The 22382-nt window shown below is 42.2% G+C and overlaps 1 protein-coding gene across 2 annotated transcripts in view; it reads right to left on the reverse strand.

Moving 5' to 3' along the window:
- Positions 1 to 203: 203 nt before the first annotated feature.
- The window catches only part of lrp6 (low density lipoprotein receptor-related protein 6), a 53546-nt gene continuing 31367 nt past the window's right edge, over positions 204 to 22382 (reverse strand). The window contains exons 7-23 of one of the 2 annotated variants that reach the window (XM_066724694.1): positions 21902 to 22073; positions 15447 to 15663; positions 14613 to 14902; positions 13529 to 13755; positions 13181 to 13365; positions 12471 to 12797; positions 11363 to 11565; positions 10979 to 11190; positions 10627 to 10817; positions 8770 to 8979; positions 8463 to 8588; positions 8019 to 8255; positions 7645 to 7755; positions 7306 to 7536; positions 6749 to 6885; positions 6150 to 6247; positions 204 to 5840 (exon numbers count right to left, since the gene is read on the reverse strand). In XM_066724694.1, coding sequence (XP_066580791.1) covers positions 5558 to 5840; positions 6150 to 6247; positions 6749 to 6885; positions 7306 to 7536; positions 7645 to 7755; positions 8019 to 8255; positions 8463 to 8588; positions 8770 to 8979; positions 10627 to 10817; positions 10979 to 11190; positions 11363 to 11565; positions 12471 to 12797; positions 13181 to 13365; positions 13529 to 13755; positions 14613 to 14902; positions 15447 to 15663; positions 21902 to 22073 — 3457 coding nt within the window. In that variant the 3' untranslated portion in view covers positions 204 to 5557. Of the gene's footprint in view, positions 5847 to 6149; positions 6248 to 6748; positions 6886 to 7305; positions 7537 to 7644; positions 7756 to 8018; positions 8256 to 8462; positions 8589 to 8769; positions 8980 to 10626; positions 10818 to 10978; positions 11191 to 11362; positions 11566 to 12470; positions 12798 to 13180; positions 13366 to 13528; positions 13756 to 14612; positions 14903 to 15446; positions 15664 to 21901; positions 22074 to 22382 lie in introns of both variants that reach the window. The other variant, XM_066724693.1, reaches the window with a different exon arrangement.

Genomic DNA, 22382 nt, shown 5'->3' on the forward strand with positions numbered 1-22382 from the left:
TCTGTGAATAATTTTCAAGTGTTTAAATATTAATAGATGTTTTGGAGGAGCAAATGAGACTCCACAGATCAGTTTAAATCCACAATATCAACCCTCATCTAAGTGAATAATGGAAATGAAGAAAGGATTTTATTAAATCTACCTTTGACACTAGGCACTGCTTACAATTATCACCCGAAGTGTAAATTATGAAGCCGGGGCAATTTTAAAATTTCACTCAATTTTATTATAAAAATCAACATTTCATTTAGTTACAACAGCTTATAATAGTTACTGAAAGGGCTGTACAGGTCTGTTTATACACAGCTAACATGTAAAGCAATCAATTTACAAAAAGTAAAGCGTGTTAGTGGAAAAAAAATGGATAGGGCTAACCAAATGTTGGTCATCTTGAATATACATCCTTGCAAAGCACCATGGTATCAAAATGGATGAAAAAACAAATACGAACAAATACCTTTACGGCTTTTCAGGTATCAAAAAATATTCTCCCAAGCCTAACATAGCTCTGCAATTGCATGAAGCCAAAAGTGCTTTTAAATTTAAATGAGCGTTTTCAACCATTAAAAATGTGTACAAAATTCTCTTCTCTGTTCTTCTGTGAATTATATCGAATGTTAGGGTCCTGCAGTTATTTTCTCCTTTACTCAAGGGGGACTAATCACAACAGCTGTTTTTAACTTAAATTGTGAAGTTACCCACACTTCAGGCAAAGCTCTTAGCCTGATTTAAAAAAAGCAAAATTAATATTTCCCTATGCTATATTCCACCACAATGGAACCAATACACACTGCTGGATATTAAATTGCAAACATTTGGTTTTAGGTACATTCATTAGTGAATGCTTTATAAAAAAAAACATGCTCCATATCAGATTTATCTTTATTTCTACAGATTTGATGAATAACTGAAGCTAAAGAGCATGCACTGAAATCCAAGCCTGAAGGACATCAGTTTAACTTTCTACAGTATCCAGGCAGCGGGAAGAATTCCAGAAATCTGCCGAATCTTACTCTCCAGGGCTGAATGGTATTTAGAGTTTTTTTCCAAATCTGTAAACTACTACATTTACCAACACGACCATTTAATTGATCAGTATTAAATTATAGATTGCATTTCTATAATTGAGATTGCCTACCGAGACAACATTGTTCAATGTAAATTTCACCAGTCAGGTCAATTTAATTCCAATATCTGTTTTTATGGTGATAAGGGTGTTTTATATCTACGCATTACAAATCCACTGAAGATTTGCTTCACTTCCATCGGTATGGTCTCAAAATTCATCACTGGCCACAGATAAACCTTTAGGGCACTTCTCTGTATTGACTCCAGAACAGCAAATGCTCCACTAACCATATTAGCATTTGATGGCCTAAAAGGAATAGGATTTAAGTTTCTCAAACAAATGGAACAAAACGGTTCCGACAGCCTTGCTTGAATTCTGATTTTCCAAAAGACAAATCAAAGCCTTGGTGCCAACGTGGTCTTTGTCAACAAATACTCAATGATTCCTTTGTTTCTGCCTTACTTTGAACATCATTCACAGCAGCAATATCAAAGACATCCATAACATCACAGAGTCATCAGAAGTGTATTTAGGGTGGCAATTGTATCAAGCATTCTGTTCCATCTAATGCAGAATGTAGGAAATGTACTTTTCAGATGCCTGTAGGTTTTCGGTTAATTAGAAAACCATTTGAACTTGGTACCTAATAGTCACAAGTGTAATGTAATCTTGAATGAGGTACCCTTTTGTAAAATTGCAATGTGCTAGTAATGCTCCATATCATAAAATAAAGCAAAAGTACCTACAATGAACTTCCCTAAATGACAGTGGCACAACATGGGTCAATGTGAAGCCCTTGTTGGTAGGGAAATTTAAATTAATAGGATTGCATTAATACAGGAAAAGGAAGGTCAGACTAACTTATGGGAATTGGAGAGTAACATACTTCACAGTAGTAGGTTGCCCTTGTAAACATACTAGAGAGAGATCTGGTAGTTCCTCCAGATGTGAGGAACAGTTGTTTTACCATTTAGAAAGTAAAACCTGATGCCAGTGGAGAATACCTTTCAAAACTGCTTTTCTACAACAGGACAATGGAGAGAGAACTGAGGAAAAACAAATGCGTGGGGGTGAAGCATCAAAAACATATCTACCATCTTCCGTGTTGAGCACTTAACACAAACCACAGAGATGAGGTTATTCAAAAACAGTGACAGGAATACAGTGAGTTCCAGTTACACATTCCCACAGTGAAAAGTCAGAAACAAAACTGTAAAGTAAGGCGTTTAAACAGATAAATTACAATTCAGTTTGGGTCACAGCAATTCGCTAAACCCTGATTGGCAGATGTACATCAAACTGGCTCCCATGTATAAAATGTTGACTAATCCTATCAACAGTCAAAGGGACCCTGGTAAACGGATTAAAAACCAATAAGGCTCATTTTTGAAAAGGCAGAATACTGTCTTAACCAGACCACCGCAAGTTACAAATGATAACAATGACCAGCTGAGGTATGTCTGTGTATATACACATTTTTGTTTTAATAATTAAAAAGCATACTTTCAACGTAGAAATCTAAGTTTCCACCTCACATCCTGAATATCATGCTGGTATAGATCCTTAGTCTGCTGAAAAAATAAAAGGCAGACATGGAGAGAATGACAATTGAAATTTACAATCATTTTGGGGTGAAACACAGTATGGGTAGACCTCTTCTTGATTCAAAATTGCAAATTTAATAAACAGTTCTGAATGCTACTAAATATTGTTGTGAAGATTACAAAAGAAAACAAGTACCTTAATTTTTTGTAAGCGTTAAAAAAAAAAAAAAAAAAAAAAAACTAAAAAACATCCAGGTGTGATGAAAGCAAAAACTTTTAAAGGAGAAAAAAAAACAACAAAAAAAAACCGACAAGCCTATTCAGTTTTTCACCGTACATTGCAAGGTTGCTGTAAACAAAACTTAAGTCTGCATGCCACAGTACCACTCTGGTACATTTTACCATTTTAGATGAGGTACAGTTAATTCAAAATTTCCAGTTTTAAGTATAAGAAATAAAAATCTCAGGAATACTTTATAGAGTATTGGATATCACAAAAAAATTTAAAAAATGAAGGTTAATTCAGAAGGGCAAGCTGTGGTAGGACAAAGAGAAGAAAGGAAAGCTTTAAAGTACAAGACATACAAATTAGATTTGTAAAAATTAAGTACTGCAGTGAAGTGAAAACAGATTGAAAATGTTTTCCACAATGTGCAGTGATATACAGCAGAACCTCAAAGGTGACTGAAAAGAAAAAGAAAAGCCCTTGGATTATTTTTAATGGACAACCCTAACATGAAATGAACAAGTGAATTGTTCCAACCATGATTTACAATTGCAGACCATGCGAGTGTGGGGGAAATTTATATATAAAAAAATAAAATTATAAACCAAACGGATGGCTCCTTGTCTGCATGTAGTATCTTCCAAACAATATGAATCACTGTTTTTTACGGTGTCTGAAGGACATCTCACAAAGTCTACATATTTGTTTGCTGGAATGCAAGTGTTTAAAGTGAAAATGGGATAAAGAATGAATCGGTCAAATGAATTAAACTGCGCTAGTATTCACTGTCCCTTGCAAAGCTCATCAAAAAGACTATGCTCTTAACATTCATACTGATTAGTATTGATTGTAAGGTATATGCAACCTTTGCTACACATTTAAAGTTGTACAAATGACTTTTTGGCACTGCAGTCTATCTCAAATAACTGAACACATGCTGTGAAGTGGAATATAAAAATAGTATTTTTCCTTTTTTGTTGGTTTGTTTTAACTAACATAACACTGGGGATTTCTCAGGATAAAACATTAGGATACCTGGATATCTTATTTAATTGTCTTTGTCTTAGATTGTCTCCAAACTTTTAGACTAACACTTAATAGAAAAATAAAATGAGGCATATACTGTAAGAACTTACAAGGAAAGTACTGCAAGGATATAATGGATAGATTTACAGTAAACTAACGATTTTTTTTTATAGCTTATAAATACGATATCTACACAATATGTGGTACAAAAATATTGAAAACATTTCCGGGCACTGGATTTAAAATTTGATTAAAAACAGTTTAAAACTGGTCAGGCACGATTGCTTGTCCTTGGTTAAGTGAAAAAGTGTCCCTACTAGGTGGGAAAAGAGATATGTACTGCATGTGGCAGACAGATACACAACACCCACATCACATGATATGCTTTGGGGTTTCTGTTCTTAGAAGCAGTTATGTCCACAGTAGCAGTCTGGCACGTTCCTCAAACAATGATATAAAAACGTAACATTTTGGTTAATTGCTTCTGAATGTAGTAAGTCCACCTTGGATCCTTTGAGGACCAAGTGGCCACGTGTGTTTCCCCCCCCACCACGATTTCCCGTCTCTGAAAAGTTCGAGAGGCAAGGCATTACATTTGCACTTCTGGGCTGTCCGTTAACATAGCTGGCACTGAAGTCGGGCTTCCATCGACTGGATTGAGCTCACTTTTAACACAGTAGAAACAGGTTTGATAGTACCGAACGTAACGTACTCCTGTCAAAACTTGGGGAGAGGGAGAGAGCGAGAAGAAAAGAGACGAGACCTATCCGCTAGTGTTGAGAGCAGCTGTCAGAATGAGTCTCGATGTGAACAGGCAACAGATAGCTGGGTGTGCGGAGAGCAGCTGTGGAACGGTGCCGCAAGTACTGATTATCAAACGTATCCATCCGTTATTGCTTTAATTATTCAGAGGCATTCCGCAGCACGTGGTGGGAGCTGACACTGGAGGAGAAATGTCAATGACGGGCCGATCCGGCTGAAGAACTCAAACGACAGCGGCCTGCGTTTGAGAGGGTGTCTTTACAGGGAAACGACACGGTGGGATCTCTTCATTTTCTCTTGAGAGGAATGTGTTGCTCTGACCAGGAAGCGGATCCGTACAAGAGATGCAACCTTTTCCGCGGACTGAAGTGCAACGTGGGAAGCGACATTCATTCGTGATCAGGTGGCTGCGGTTTGGAGGCCGTGGAGCTGGTTTTTGAAAGCCCTTTTGACAGGTATTCTTGCGTCTTGAACGTTTCACCCCCCCTTTAAACTCTGCTCCAGTCCCAGGTACAGCGATCATTTGTTATTTTTTGGCATCAGATAATTCCATTTCAAATTGTCACTTCAATGCACTCTTTCCTTCTGCCTCTTCGGAAGGTAGTATTTTTCATCCCTTGGATTAAGGCATTGTATTCTGTGTGATTTTTTTTTTCTTTTTTCCATGTACAAGTTTATTTTTTTATTTTTTATACAAACTTCTATGGCACAACCAGTAGATGCTGTATTAGAAAATATATAAATATTTTTTTCTTTACTGTACAAGTGTCCACCTTTCTAACCCCACCCCCTATTTCTTAAAAATCTTTTATACTGTACAAAATCCCCATCCCCTCTTCAACTTTCATAATAGTCTCTCTCTCCTCATAATATGCACAATTTGTATTTACAGTGTGAAGAGGGGCCGGGGGAGCGGGGCTGGCGGTGGGCTCAGGAGGAGTCTGTACAGGGCGAGGGCGGCGGGGGGTACAGGTGGTGGGAGTAACTGCGCTCCGTGTAGGGCGAGGGCGGGCAGCTCTCATAGTTCTCCTCCGCAGACAGGTACTGGCTGCGGGGGGTGGGAGGCGGGGGGATGGGCTCAGAGTCGTAGTTGAGGTCGCTGGTGTAGCCCTTGGCCGCGGGGATGATGCGCCGGCTGGGCGTGTAGTCGCTGTCGCACACATCGGTGCTGCACGGCGTGGTGGGCGGGGCGAAGTGTCGGTAACTGTACGGCCTGTAGCTGGGCAACAACACAAACAAGAGATCAACATTTCCCTACGGTGCGTAAAGCTCGTTTCATAGTCAGTTATTCAACCACACAGACCCACCGTATAGACTGAGAACAGGGAAAAAGTTTGCGGGGAGTGTAACACACAACTGTTTGAAAAAATGCTTGCGTATGGCAGAATGTGATTTGCTGAAGTGTTTTTTAAATCTCTAAAGGATTGAACAGCAACAGTTGTACTAAGTGACAAGATTGTGTGAGCCCACTACTATGGTCCTGTGTCACAGTGCAGTCAAAAGGGTTGTCAGTGTGCAGTACCTGTAGGAGCGGTGTGTCGAGGGGCTGTTGGAGGAGTAGCCGAACTCCATGGTGTAGTGTGAGCGCTCGGTGGCGGGGGAAGGAGGCGGGTTCAGGATCTAGGGAGAGGGAAATGCACATACAGATGTCACACAAACTGCAGACAAAGGGCCCTTTGAACCGCCATGCAGTCCACACCACTTTAAAGAACGTGCTTAAAATGCCCAAATTCCATCCACTTACTACACACTGCTGGCAGCACAGCTCTAACCAGCAATGTTTTATATTTACATCTTGACTTATTGTCATGATTACAATGAGAATAACTCTTGGCAGTCACGGACGCCATGTTGGTATTCCAAACACACATACTTTTTGTTATGGTTTCTGCAGGCTAACTTGGGCTGCCCAGTGATACGACAACAGAGGACAAGGATTTTGTTATTCAATGCTGTATATTCTCAATTCCCCCCAAAACAGATTCAATACTACAAGAGACAAGACAGACCTGTCAACCTGGGCTGCAGCCCCCTTGTGCTGAGTAGCAAATCTGGAGCCTGCTTTTAAAAATATCACTGCCAAAGTTGTGATTATAACAATGTGCAACTCTGTTGGCTCACCGGTGGGAAGTAAGTGCCTTTGGTGCTGGAGGAGCTGCTGGACGAGGCGCCGGTGACGTGGGCACGGTCGTAGGGAGGTCCGCTGCTGCCCCCCATGATACTCAGAGAGCTCATCACCGACTTCCCTCGCGACATTCCTGTAACAAGACATCGACGATCAGTATCTGCTGACCGAGAGGCGCTGAACACACGCCTTATACAACAAATACAAGATCATGAATTCTTCTGACAATATAGGGGGAATTCCTAAACACAATGGGTCATTTTGTGTCCTGCTATATACAGCACAACTTTCATTTCACCTCTCCAGGTTCTTTGGTGCGTTTTTTCCTAAAGATTACCGATTACCAAGCATGAGAACAGGCCTCCTTCTGTCAGAATGGATGGTAGCAAAGGTCATGTGGAGGCTGTTTATCTTTCTGTAAACACTCAACCCTGGACAAATGGCACGCTGCTAGCAATGACAATTCTACCAGCAGAATAAGAACTATGTAATAAAACTGGGTGCTTTACAGTGGTACATGGCGAGAAACACACAGCTGAAGCTCGCGACTCACCTGGCAGCGACCCGGACAGGGAGTTTGGGTGTGGCACGTATCCGAGAGGCACAGAAGAGGCTCCGTGGACCACAAAGTCGTTGGTCATCGTCTCTCCGTCGTCCTTCATGTGTGGACACAGCACCCGCTGGCATACGAAGTACATGGCTCCCACAATGAAGAGCGCCAGGATCACCCCGATGATGGAGCCGATGGTGTTGGTGGACTGCGGCGACGGCTCCTCCGTGGGATCTGAGCGACAAGAAGACACATCAGCACAGAGACTCGCGGCGGCTCGCCCAGAGACAACACGGCGTACTCAACGGTTTAGAAAGCGTCCCGAGTCCAGGCACTACTTACAGCAGCCGAGCTCATCCGAGTTATTCGAGCAGTCTGTGTTCTGGTCACACTTCTTGTGTTTTCCAATGCACTGTCCATTGGAGCAGCTGAACTGGTCAACTGGACAACGAACTGAAAAGAACAAATACAAGATATGGTTGTTAAAATGTGAGAATCATTTAAGAGACCTTGTGTGGATTTTAAAACACTGCACGGACACTTTGATGTTCTAATTCTCACTTATTTAAAGACCTAGATATCACAGACAAGTGTCACACCCACAAAAATAACCTGATGTGGATAACGTAATTTTAAATTACTAGAGAACACCGAAACTCATTGAATCAACAGCATCCCTACTCCTGAAGCCCCCCGGATGACCTCGTCTTCATTACCTTCGCAGTCGTTCTCGTCCGACTTGTCCTGGCAGTTGATCTCTCCATTGCAGCGCAGGATGATGTCCACGCACTGGCGGCTGTTGCACTGGAACTCCGTGTCCGAGCAGACCGGGCAGTCCTCCTCGTCGCTGCTGTCGTCGCACTCCGGGTACCCGTCGCAGCGCCAGGCCTGGGGGATGCAGTCCACGTCCCCCGAGGAGCAGGAGAACTGCTCCGGGGAGCACGTCGGGGGCTCTGGAGGAGAACGCATCCGGTCAGCCTCAACACCTCGAGCACAGAACTCTAAACTGCTATTTTCAATGTCCGTTTTAGAGGCACACTCTCAAATTCGTAGCAGTGGACCAAGTACACACATGGGGGCACTCTGATAGTAACATTGCGACTATGCAAGTCATATATAAACAAGGGACTGGATTAAAGCAGCAGAGGTGCCGCATTTACCTCCACAAGAGAGCTCGTCCTGCAGCAGCACCAGATGCACCGGGCAGGAGCAGCGCGTGGTGCCGTCACCTTTCACTATGCAGATGTGTGAGCAGCCTCCGTTGTCCAAAGTGCAAGGATGCTTCCCTAAAATAAGAAAAACAGCCTCACCATTTCTGACCTATTGTATTTAATACATACGCCTAGGAAAAGACTATTTTACTAGAATGATCCATTCAATTAAAGGGAATAGGGTCAAACTGGATTTCTACACAGGCCAGGTAGGTCTATAAATCAGCACTTCACAGGGGTTGCTGTATTCACTTACTGTACTCCTTCATGTCCAGCTGGCTGACGGCGTGGATGTCGCTCAGAGAGGTGATCCGAGCTTGGATCTTGGTGCGCCCCTCCCGGGTGACTTTGTCGATCCTCTCGATCATCTGCTGCTGCCGGTCGATCCAGTACAGGTGGTTTCCAAACACCGTCAGTCCCACAGGCTGCAGGATGTTCGAGTCCTCTATGACAATTCGATTGGCACCTGCGGATATCAGGACCGCAAACAGGCCAAACGTCAAGGAACGCGAAAATAGATCCTTGGCCACAAAATACCAAATGAGCAAGTGAAACCTAACAGAGGGGCTTTGTTGACCTATTAGTAATTAAGACAGATCTCCCACACTGCCTTATGAATGATAGTAAGTAGATCTATATATATTAAAAAATAAAAACATTGCTCAATTTGTTGGAGCAAACTGTGCCTTTTCTCCTTAAGCACTCCGTCATCACATATCTTTGTTGTTGAAAATGGTTACCAGTACTTGGGCAGCTTTGTAATCACAGGGTGTGAGTTTATCACTAGTGAAGGCAGACAGAACCAAACTAAACAGTTCTTCTGTACCAAAAGTGTTCCCCATATAGAGAAACAACTCACCACATCCTCCCGACTGCTATTTACAGTGCAGCTGAACATAAACATATGCCTTCAGGGAGGCTAATGACAGCCGCTCATATCGTGGACATCAATCTAATTTTAGACGGATCTGTGTCCGTGAGCCAATATCCTGTGGTTAATTGGGTAACTACTTTATTTGTGGTCCGAAGTATTGCCACATGAACGGCTCTAATGGGCACCGATTCTCCATCGTAATAGTTTAAGCGTTCTGTTTATTTTACACAGGAGCCCCCCCGCTCGTGTTCAGATGGTTAGCATTCCTCTGGGAGTGTGCACGGCACCAAGGAACCACTGGAATCTGCTGAACAGGGGCTTCTAGCAGATACAACTGAAGCTGTACAATATTTTGGCACATTTGAAAAAGCATGACTTGGTAGGATTACACATTTCCCCTTTCTTTGCTACTGCTGATGTTAATGGTCTCGTTGCAGGCTAGTATTCTGGAGAACGCAACACTGATTTACAAACTTTATTCCGATAAACAAAATATTTAGACATCTGTTTTCAGTCTAATGCTCTGTGTAGATTTTTTTTCCCCTCTCTCCAATAGGGAGATTTACAGCAACTTTCTGATGTTAAGTTGTAATTATTGAATATTAATATATCGTATGAATTACACTTATACTACTACTACAAAATGGAGTTACTAGATCGAGAGAGATGCAATTTTTATCTGTGTTAGTGATTACATTAAGGCCTGAGACTTTAGAGTTAAGGTTTGTCTGACTAGGAAAACACCCAATAAAGAAATGCTTTAAATCAAAATAAGAATTCCACAGAAGTCCTAATCAGCATCTCACAAAGGGGGCGAAGGGTAAAGAGAAAAATAAAACTACTTTGATCACTTAACAGAGGAAATACATCATGTATAATTTACTGGTGAATATTTGTAAATAGCTGAAAAACATTTGTATTTCAATTAGCTATCTAACATATGGAAGTCCTTTATGAGTCGTTGGATAATTACAGTGTTCAAACTACAATGGAAAGGCAGTATGTTTTTCATAAGTCAACAATTAAAAGCTTTGTAGATGTAAACATTAAAAGTGCATTGAGCAAACTAAACTGTTTGTGAATCGGAAACCTCCAAAGCATGGTGGCTGCCCAAGTCGCGCTTCAAAAGGAGAGTTCGACTCCAAACAAAGGATCACTAAAAGGTGGCACCACACTGCGAAGCAAACACACCCTAGAAGCACACAACATGGACAGAGCTCTGCATTCCTGCCGATTTACCCGAGAGGTCGCTGCTCTCAATGCGGCGCAGGTCCGAGTCCACCCAGAACAGCTTGCCCAGCTCGTTGTCGATGGCCAGGGCGACGGGCTTCCCAAGGCCAGTGAAGAACAGCATCTCCCTTTCAGTGCCGTCCAGTGCCGCACGCTCAATCTTGGGGGACCTGTCCTGCAGGTTTGTGAAGTACATGTACCTAAAGAAATCAACGGCAGGAGACGCTGTTATAACCTCACACCAAGCTGTTATTAACACATTATAACATGCATGTAATACATCACCCCTGCAAAAACAAACACTAATGGAAGTAAGTGGGTAACTCGCAGACTACAGCCCCGGTGAGCAGGCACCACCTACCCTCTCTCTGGGTTGACCACGATGGCTCTGGGCTTGTCCTGATCACCCCGCAGCACCACACCCACCCTCCGGCCATCCGTGCGTGTGACGTTAATGACGTTGGTAATCTCGTTGGTCCAGTAGATGAAGCGGCTGTAGATGTCGATGCTCAGGTCGTAGGGCTGCAGACCGAGGTTCTGGTTGCCCACGATGCTGGACACCACGGTCATACTCTTAAGGACCAGGAAATCCACAGTGTTGTTAGACAGAAATCAGGGGAGTAGCAGTTTAAAGCTCACTGAATCATTTTCAAATGTATGAACTCTATGTTGAATGACATCAAGACAACCACACCTACTGTATAAGTGAACTAAAGTGCATGTGGCCTGCAGCAGCTGCCCGTACCTGATTGCCATCCTCCTGCGCTCTGCGGATAGAGTTCTGTTTCGAGTCTATCCAGTAGAGGTGCTTGTCCAGGGGGTCATAGTCGATGGCACGCACGTTTCGCAGGCTGTGGATGGGCAGGATGATGTCAGGACTCTGCTGCTCATCTATCACCATTCGGTTGATGGCAGTTTTCTGACTGAAGAGGAGGAAGGATGTCGGGGCTGGAGAAACAGACAGAGTGAGTGCATGGAAAGACAACCGGAGAAATGACAAAAGCTGCAGATTAGACTCCACAGAGATGTGTGTGTGTTATTGCCGATACCACAGGGGAATAATACAACCGTTTAAAACTGGGGGGGCAAGGTTGTATACTGGTAGTGTATTGCTTGCTATACTTTCAAAGTTTGTGGTTGGATTTTCACATCTTAAGAGATTGTAAATGTAAAATGCCTATATACGTAAAATACAACCACTTAAAACAATGCTTAAGATGTCTGCACATCTTTTGTATTTTTTGAGAGATTGTACAGTTTTGTATCAGCAATGTGCCAATTATCTAAAGCTCAAAATGCCTATCTACAGCACTACACATGCACAAATAAAATCAGCTCCAGCAGAATACCCTCAATACCCAAAATAATTAAATTTATTTTTTACAAAGTCAAACATTGAGATAAATCCAGTCTTGCTTACACTGAGCAATATTTTTTTTTCAACTTCTGCCAAGTTGGCAACTAACTTTAAAACCACACTGTCTTGTGAAGAAAAAAAGGCAGCCATGTCTTCTCATATTTAAATTAAAAACATTCTTCATATACACATACATAAATGCACGCGAACATACATCTCCTTTCTCTGCCAGAGCAATTGTTTTAGGTAATACTGTGAAACTAATGGGAGATACAGTAGTTAGACTTGGCAACAGTCAAGGTTCCAGTATGCAGTATTCTATAGTTTAAATTCTAAGCCCCAAACCCACTGCGGAAAAGACTAACAAGTGCCCAGTCACCCTGGGGGGGAAGAGAGAAAGGAGAGGGAAAAAAACAACCCTTGACTTCACAGTACAAAAGTCACCCTCTGAAGAGCAGCACCCATGAGGTGCATGCGAGAGACCGGGCTGACTCACCACTACAGGTCTTGTTGTCGGAGTTGAGCGAGTAGTGCGCCGGGCAGCCGCACACGAAGCTGCTAATGGGCACAGCGAGGCACAGGTGGGAGCAGTGGCCGTTGGTGGAGGCGCAGGCGTTCCAGCCGCCCTGCCGGGACGAGTGGAACACCAGGATGTCCATGACATAGTCCAGGTGGCCCTGGATGATGGTGCGGTTCTGCCCACTGGTCTTGTTGGCCCTCTCGATGCTGCGCTGGCTCCAGTCGGTCCAGTAGATATAGTCCTGGTACTGCGTCAGGCCGAACGGGTGGGGCAGGTCGTCCGCGATGACTTCGCGCTCCTGGCCTGTGGGATTTCATTCACAGATACAGGGAGAGAGAGGGGGGATAAGAAAAAACCTTTTATTAGCCAGCTGCCTGGTAAAGCCTATTTTAAGCTGAAATGATACACTTAGGTCAGTACTATTTTGTATGTTTAAATTGCTAGTTGTTTCAAGCAGTGACATTTTTAGAAATGTGTAATAGTAGTATCATTTTTAGGTCTTTGTAACTGGGCCCAATCCAAGTTTACAGTTATTCAGAGAGATTTTTCAGGAAAAATCATATATGCCACATCGAAAGTGCAAACGGCTCGGTTGAAACAAAGCATTTAATTCACATTTAAACATCTTTGTTGAAGAAAATACTGCACCCCAGTTTGAAAATAAAAACAAAAAAAAAGTAATTCACCGAGCATGTTAGAGGACTCTATGAGAGTGGTGTCCAGATCGGTCCAGTAGAGCCTCCGTTCAGCGTAGTCAATAGTTAGGCCATTTGCTCGGCCCACGTTGGGCACTAGTGTGATGCGCCCGGTTCCATCCATAGCTGCGCGGTCAATCTTGGGTTTGCCACCCCACTCAGTCCAGTACATGAAGCTGAAATTATATATATAAAAATCAGTATCACGCATTGCAAAACAAGTTCTCCAAAGTTTCGGCACTGTCAGGGGCCCTCTGTAAAACTGGGCAAGGTTGTGTTGTCCCACAAAAGAACTCCAGGTTATTTCAGATTCAAATGTAGTATGGTAATGTCTCTTACCCCTCTGCTGGATCCAGAGCCAGAGCCCTGGGGCTGTCTAAGTCCTTCCACACCAGGACCTGGCGGTGCTGTCCGTCCAGCTTGGCCACCTCTATGCGGTTGGTGCCAGTATCTGCCCAGTACAGGTTTTTCCCCAGCCAGTCCACTGCCATGCCCTCTGGGTAGTCCAGACCAAACTCCACCACATGTTCCAATGCGCTGCCATTCATGAAGGCCCGGCTGATGGTCTGAGAAGACGAAGGCAGGACTGAACACATAGGTACAGATAACCCACACAGCAACAATACCCTTTTTTTTTTTTGCGTGTGTGTGTTTTTAAAGGATGTTTAAGTGTCAGTTGGGATTTGAAGGTCAGCCAGGCTGCATGGTATTGTGCAAAACCGGTCAAGACAGATCTTTGCAGCACTATTTAAAGTGACTCATCTTATCCTTAGTATTCTTTGACTGTCAAATACTTCTCAAATTTCCATTTATTTGCTCTTCAGGTAGGAGATAAAACAAGTGACGGAAACCCCTTTCTGCACATTTATGCACCACATGACAGGGAAGGCAGAATGCAGCCTGCAATAGAATACATCTAATGTGAATGTCTGTTAGCCTAAACACAGGGGAAAAAAAACAGGCCTTCACCCTAATACAGTTTAAAATCACATCACTCGTTTATGCTAAAATCAGTGGTCTGAATCCCCTCCCCCTGTACTTATCAACATGTGAATCCACCCTCCCATTGAGTCAAACTCTACAGATGGGCCTTTTGCCATTGGTTTAATTCTGCTTAAATTAATTATACACACAAACAGATAGGTTTCCAAACTCTTGAAGACAAAAAGAGTGTAAAAAGGATAACTAAATAAAACTGATTTGTATTAATAAAAAAAGAGGTTAAAAATAGATTCCTCATTAATTTGTGAGCATTTTTAAAGATAATTATAACTGAAATTGCTTACAATCCCTGGCTGGTGTGAACCAGAAAACACAAATAAGCCATTAATTATTTTCGAGGCAGTGTCTCTGGGGAGCCCATTATCCCTGACAGCTCCGGGCTGCCAAGGAGCCGCTCTGGCACTGAGGAGGCCGTTCTTACCTTCAGTGTGATGTCTGTCCAGTAGATGCGATTGTCAGTGACATCAAAGTCCAGGGCTGAGGCCTCTTTCACACCCGTGAGGGGGATGGCCACATTGTTGTTGTTGGTTTCCAAGGAGATGCGTCGGATGTCAGTGTGTCTCGAGAACAACAGGAAGGCTTCAGGGACAATGCAGGTGCTCATGTCACTGATGAGCTCCAGGCCGATGGGACAGGCACACTGCACACCTTGGGGCTTGTACAGGCAGAGATGGCTGCAACCCCCATTATCATCAGCACAGGGATTCGTACCTTGGGGAGGAGAAAGAAGACTTAATTTCTATGTAGTAACCACTACTTGCAGCCACTGCAGCTATCGGCACTTAACCGATATGGACTTCTAAGCAGCAACTCCTGAGCCTGAGAGCTTGATTTCATTTCATTCACACAACATACCAATGTTTAACGACAAATTACTAACCAGGAGGCATGAGCTTTCTTACAAATGAATAACCCAGGAGTCATTACTGCTGTGCACCATTAAATATTTAATGTGAGATGACTGATTACTGCACGTGTGGCATTCAGTAGGACAGGTCACACAAATTTAAAATCTGACCTACTTTTGTTATTTCTACTGAACAGAAGAAAATCCTTCAAATATGAATAACGCTTACCTATTCACTCTAATCAGTGTGTTCTTAGCATAATTATAAAATGTATACGAGAATCATAGATCAGCAGTTCCTATAACATATCTTGTGTATAACTGGTATTGGAGAGAGAGAGAGAGAGACACCAATGTGTGTGATTACAGGTTCATATGTCATGTGAAGACCGTCTCAGATATCCTCACCCATGATCTGGTGCACGTTGGTGGCCTTGAGGCCCATGAGGTCGGGCAGCTGATCGATGATGATCTCTCGTTCGGCAGTGCGCTTGTGCACGCGCTCGATGCTCCGCCGCTGCCAGTCCGTCCAGTAGATGAAGTCCCCGAGCAGCGTGAACCCAAAGATGTGCGGCAGCTTGTCCTCCACCAGGACCATACGCCCCGTGCCGTCCATGTTAATTACCTGTCACAGAGAGGGCAGCTTTTGAGACTGATATCGCCGCACAAGAATAGCACCCTCGACCATAAACACCTTCATGTCTGCTCACTGAGGCTGTAGAACATCTCAGATTGAATAAAGGAGCAGCTGCAGAGTGTCTAAAGGAGAATCCTCTACATGTCGTGTGAGGAAAAATGTTTGAAATACACATTTCTTAGAAACTTTCAACACAAGACAAGCCTACCAACAATACAGATCTGAAAGCAATTTTACTCCTTAAAAAAAAAAAAAAAACCTGTGCAAGCACCCAGCTCTGCTTTATTCATGTGTGTTTCTAAGATTTGTGCCTGAAAAGGGGAAGGTAATAGTACATCTGAATATGATGTGGCTATGATAAGGCCATGGTACATTGAGCTTTTGTTGCTGATGTTACTGAATCTTTGATACAGTGAATAAAAGGAAATCAAGGGAAGAAGGAAGATGTAATGGGATTTTTTTATATTTAAGAGCACAGCATCTGTGTATGATATCTACATTCAGAGGTATTTTAGCATATTTAATTTCTCCTATTATTTTCTGGAAGGAAGGGAACACCACCACCTACTGGTTCACCAGAGCTCCTTTCAAATGTGCCTCATTGGGAGAGGTCAAACACTGCAAAGCTGGAGTTTGACATCGTGTACCTACTGTAATGGGCCTGATCTTTTGTCTGAACTTATTGTCAATGTACATGAAGATCTATAACATCCATCTGGCAAAAATGTGTGTTGGAGCCTGCGGGGAAGGGGTGTCGTTTCTAGAACTTAATCTTTTATTTCTGACCTTAGTTAATTCTTTATTGATTACATTTTATATTGAGCACCAGGCCCAGGAAGTAGGCCTAGGAAGCATACATTTCAAATCTGTTCATGCTGGCCACTAACTTAGTTTTATGGTAAGATTTAACAAAAGAACATTATACTGAGATTGTAATATTTTAACAGTTTGGTAAATGAAAAGCAAAAAGCATAGCAACCTGGCTATAAACTGCAGTGGCGTTAATAAAACCATCTGCAAGAGCAAACAAACAAGGGCGCATATGGCTGCCACATTTACTCCAATTCACAAATACACATCTTTAATCTTGTGAGTGTGTGTACTGCGTGAGCAAGGATGGCCCATTTACCATCTCCAAACTGATACACAGCCTTTGTTTAACTAAAAATACCCGGGCTTGTCTAACAGGGGGGTTTACACTGGTAAACAGGGAAATGTCCATGAAAAGATAGTATACAAGAAAATACACAATTATAAAGAATTTGGAATGTGGTCCTTTGCAATAGAAATTTTCATGAGTGACAAACGGAACAAATAACTTGCAGGAATCCACGGCATTTAAAAAATGCATTCTCTACTCCAAATACATCTCCAACAGTATAACAATTTCTGTAAAGTAGTTCTATTGAGAGCAATAAATAGGACAAATTAAAAACTGATTAAAATTGTGTTTTGAAAAATATTCATAACTAAAACTTGTTACACTTTCAACAGTATTAACACTCTGGAGTAAACATGTCCAGTGCATTTTGTGTTAAATACAGATCACTATTCTGAGCTCCCAGCCACCATACTTGCCAATCCCATGGAGCTCTGAAATTCTACACTCTAGAAAACTTCTGTTTTTCTTCCAGGGACTTTTCTGGCTTGCAATTCTGGCTGCCTTTGCTTTTTATTACTTCCAGACTGTGCATAAATAGCATTCAGCTAGCAGTTTTAGAATGTGAGCTACATTGAAATGTCATCAATAGAATCTGCTTGGTTACCAAAATTAAAATGAGCACAATGCTTCTTCAGTTTCCTTGCAGAACAGATTCATGAGAACTACTTCACAGAAAAGCAAATCAGTGACTGGTAAGAGAAGAGGGACGGGGAGAAAAAAAAATCATACACTAAATACTAAGCCATTACTACACTTAGTGTTACTTAATACACCTAATTTAGTCACAGTCTCTTTCAATTACTATGTCTAGTGACTAAACTGTCAGTGAAGAGGCGCATCTAGGAGTAAAGTCAACATCTAGTGTATACCAGTCACCTTTCACTTAAATCACAGCAGAAAAATTCTCACACTCAATTTGGCCACTTAAGAGGCCGGCTGCAATCTATTAGTTCAATCTATTAATCTAGTGTGGCTTTAAAAATATACATATTTAATAATAAAGTTTCCATCCCCAGCGAAATGGTTTCAGCCAGAAGGTCTCCAATGGTTTGGGAGTTGTAACCACAATGTGGTGTGGGTTTCACATTCTGGGGCTATTCTAAACATTGCAAACCACAGCTAGAGCACAGTCTGCAATAGGAAACAGATGTGGGCTCTGCCGCAAACACCACCTCTGTGAGCTGTGAGAGCCAGGGGCCTGTCCAGGCCTCCTCTCCCCTGCTCGGTCTGCACAGACCTGCTGCACAACTCACAGGTGGAGATGTATCCTAAGCTCCTTCATCACTACAGTCCACCAGCAGTGCAAAGGCATGCGTCTTCCATAAGAGGAGAGAGGTAGCTCAAGGTCCTTCTTGACAAGTTGGGCAAGCAACTGGAAAAAAATTCTACTACAACAGCTATCTACACACACAGCCATGTAAGGACAAAGTGAAACTTAACTTGCCCGAGTCCATAAAAGGCCTTGACTGTTTCTAGTGATGATAGTGTTGACACTATCAAGATCACAAGATTAATTACCATGTTTCTACCAAGAAAATAGTTCTCATGATCACAAGATATTTCTGGAATAAATAAAACAAATTGACAGATCACCTTCACACATCCTACTTGTTTGTGGTTTCTACACTGTCATTTGAGTATCTGCAACTCCCATACAGGCTGTAGTCTGTACAATAAGCCTATCACACCAAACAGGATTTCTTTATTTCCATGGGGAAAAACACTGAGCAGATAATAAAAAAAAGGAGCACACACCCAACTCACATGAAAAAGTAAAAAAACATAACCACAGACAATCTAGAATACTCAATGTATACACAATGCTAAAAAATATGTAGACAAAAGATGTCTCCAAGATCAACAAGTATAACAAAATTCCCCTCAACAGATCAGGGCAAGGAGGCACACTGGTGATTAATCAGAGTGCTCTAATCATACCGAGTCCTGATATCTGCACCAAGACATATGTTTACCAAAGGAAAAAGCTGCGTCCGACTGCTGCTATTTATATACATGCAAGTGGTCTCTGCAACTCAATTTGTAATAGACACGACTGAATATAACACCTGGTGGGCTTCACTTGACACCATCACATACTGCTATAATTTAAAAACTGATTTTAAAATCAAGGTTGTGTCAGGTCTTGAGGAATGTACATAAACAGGATGAAAAGAGAGCGTGGGGAAGTCTCCAAACCATTTTGAAAGTGGGCATTCAATGCACCTCTGGATTTATCCTTTATGTTGGTTGTGGTATCAGTGAAACAGCGGTTCCATTTTGCACAATCAATGTACAAAATGTAACCATATCCTAAAATCTGTTCATAGCATCAACACATCTTTCTGCTGAAGTAATATGTAGGGTATATGCAGGGCGTAAGGTTGTTCCAGTTCAGGTTGTTTATATTATGTTAAACTCCTCTTCCTTGCAAGAAAGTCAGTATGGTCTGATTTATGTCATGCAAAGGTAATTTTCATCAGTTTGAGTGGTTAATAAATACATCTCTGGGCAATAACCAAGTCTTCAGTTAGATAAACATTTTTAAAATGTACATTAATGAGTTACTGGCAACTGTGCTGAATAATTCCACTAAATGGCACAAATACAAATTTTCATCAAACAAGGTTAAACCCCCAGTGTATGTGAACCTAATGTTTTAAACAGAACATTGCTTGTACTGATCTGTAATTTATACTCATTTTGGTAAATGTTTGATATTTTGGATGAAACACAAGTAATCTTGCTCCGTGATCACAAGCTTCACATTTTAAGTCATATCCCTACATCTGAGTGCAACGGCCCTTATCTGATAAGTTGCATGACCATAACACATTAAGTGAAATTAGCATTTTATTATGCCATTTCCCCCCAAAATCTTGTATAATAAACAAATGTAGTGAATAGACTGTGGAAATATCCACTGTTGAATGTCTTATAATGAGTCGATTGCTTTTAAGACTGCCATTAACCACCCAGCTAACTTTGAGTAATGGTTCCTTGCAGAAATCAAGGTTTAGCTTATATGTAATTGCATCAACCTTGAAGAGCCAGAATGTGGGTTTGAAATCATTTTCACATTAAATCAGCAGGTATATGAATCATAACTTTTAGTACACACACACATGTTTTGTGTAGTATTTTTGTGAAATATACAAGCCAATGGTTATGGCTTTCCAATTAGCTGACGGTAATCTCCCGTGTGAACAATAAAACCTCTGCTTATTGATAACTCAACTGACTGTAATCCAAGCCCCTTCTACATTGTATCACAGCTTCCATAGCAAGTCTACACAACATCTGAAGTTATGACCAGGAAGGGCTTTTGGAAGGGCTATGAAAGTGCTGTATTCTATTTAAATGCCTCCACGAAGCCACCTCTGTCAGAATGAGAAGCCAGCTTGCATCATTTTCTACATAAAAGCGGGCCCCAACAATGTGAGTCACGAATACCTGCTGTCCTTCTCACACGGCCTTGTTAGTTTCAGACACTTCTGCCCTGCTGCAAACACGGTGCCAAGGACTGCTGACACCCCGGCGGCCCGCCAGAGAACACACAACTCCGGCCCTGCTCCCCAGCAGAGCCGATACGCCAGTAAGTGCTGCCTGAGCTGTCTGACAAAGCCAGCTGCCAGGCTAGCAGTGTGAGGCTGCTTGCTGCAGGCTGCCAGATAAACCCGGAACAAAGGACCCCCGCTGAATCCCCCCGCCGCTCTCCATTAACCCCCACAGCCGCTGTATTATCTCCTCGGGGCCAAGCGATCAGCACAGCCGGAGCCACCGACACACCGCTTAATGAACAAGTCAAAGCAGGGACACCAAAATGCAGTGTTGCAGGATAACATGGGATAATACTGGTGGATAAAAGCTGGCTAAGGAAGAAGGGGGGCAGGGAGGCTGCATCTGTAAAAAGTGTCTTAATACAAACAAATACAGACCGTTTGCATGGCTTTTTTTTCTTTTTTTTTTTTTTTAGCCTTTTCATCCGGCTGCTTCTCAATGGAAAAGACGAGGTGGTGACATTGGAAGTTCATCCAATGATAAAGTATGAACAGAAAAACATACATGACTGAAGGCAATCCCCCCCACCCTCGTCATCTTACGAAAGGCAGATAGTATTTAAAAGGCTGATGAGTTTCATATATACGCTTTACCAATATGAAAAATACTTTCACTCATCTTAACCATTTCAAGTCTTGTAACAAACCCAGTTTGAATGTCAACATGTAGCATTTTTATCCCACTTCACTCAAGATACAAATTTCCCTCCACTACTAAAACCCCTACACTGCCACAGAGGAATCGATATCCTCTGATCTTCATGTCTAATTAGATCGTGTTTTTTGACTGGAGTTAATCACATGCTCCTGGAAGTCACGGCCTGTGGTCTGTGTGGAAGTGGTCGGCAGTCTGCATCACAACTGGCTACCCACTCCTGAAAAGCTTAAGATCTAAACACACTGATAGTTAAACTCGTTTACCTTATCATTCATTATGTTTAGTGATTCTTCGTCAACAAAGACATTAAAAAAAAAAGTGACAGCTATTTCAGATCTTGATCTCTCAGTTAGAAGCTCAGATAAAGCCAATCCAGTAAATCCTTCACATCATGTGCCTACCAAGGAAACCATTAATCAAATAAATGCAAATTACTGGACCAATAACTTAACATACCAACTGGAAGTAGAGTCAAAACTATAGCGAAGACCACCGATGATGTTCAGTGAAAAACAGAAGTGTTGACGGAGACCGTTCTCTCTGCACAGCAGCAGCCAAACTGCAGCAAGGAGAGTGTGATAATCCAATCAGCTGCTTATGTTGCGAGACGGCCTTGCACAGTATCCCTTCATTGAGTAACAGTCACACCGCACAATGAGTGTGGGGGTAATATTGAATTGTCTAGTGCAGAAGTACTCTGTGCACGCAAAAATACCAGAATATACTGGAAGAACCGCAAGCAAGGTGTTATTTTCTGCAAGCTCAAAAAACAATGTTTTAAATTGAACCCATCTACTTACCATACAGTTGACACTCAGGACAAGTAGGTAAGAGAGATGCAGAACTAACCTCAATCTTGTCGGTCTTGGCATCTCCCCAGTAAATCTTGCTTTCAGCATAGTCCAGTGCCAGTCCATTTGGCCAGCCAAGAGACGTATTGACCATCACCAGTCTGTCAGTTCCATCCAGCGCTGCACGCTCAATCTTAGGAATTTCTCCCCAGTCCGTCCAGTACATATATCTGTGTTAAAAAAACAATTATCATTAGCAATTGTGGAGGAATTTGTCATGCGGACGAGCATGCAGAAGTAATGACGTACTAGAGCTGAGCAATTAACACAACAGTAGGGATCCTGAAATTATAAACTACTCCGCTATAATATGTGAGAGTCCATGACTGGAGGGAAAAAGGGAACTTAATTGTTCAATCTGAACAGAGTTGTAATATGGAACTGAGCATCAGTTAAAACGTATAAAAACAAAAATCAATCCATCAAGTAAAATGCTTAGAACCGTTCATGCATGTAATATACCACAATAGTGGAAGACT

This window comes from Amia ocellicauda, chromosome 15 (genome assembly GCF_036373705.1).
Source record: "Amia ocellicauda isolate fAmiCal2 chromosome 15, fAmiCal2.hap1, whole genome shotgun sequence".
Classification (NCBI taxonomy): Eukaryota; Metazoa; Chordata; class Actinopteri; order Amiiformes; family Amiidae; genus Amia; species Amia ocellicauda.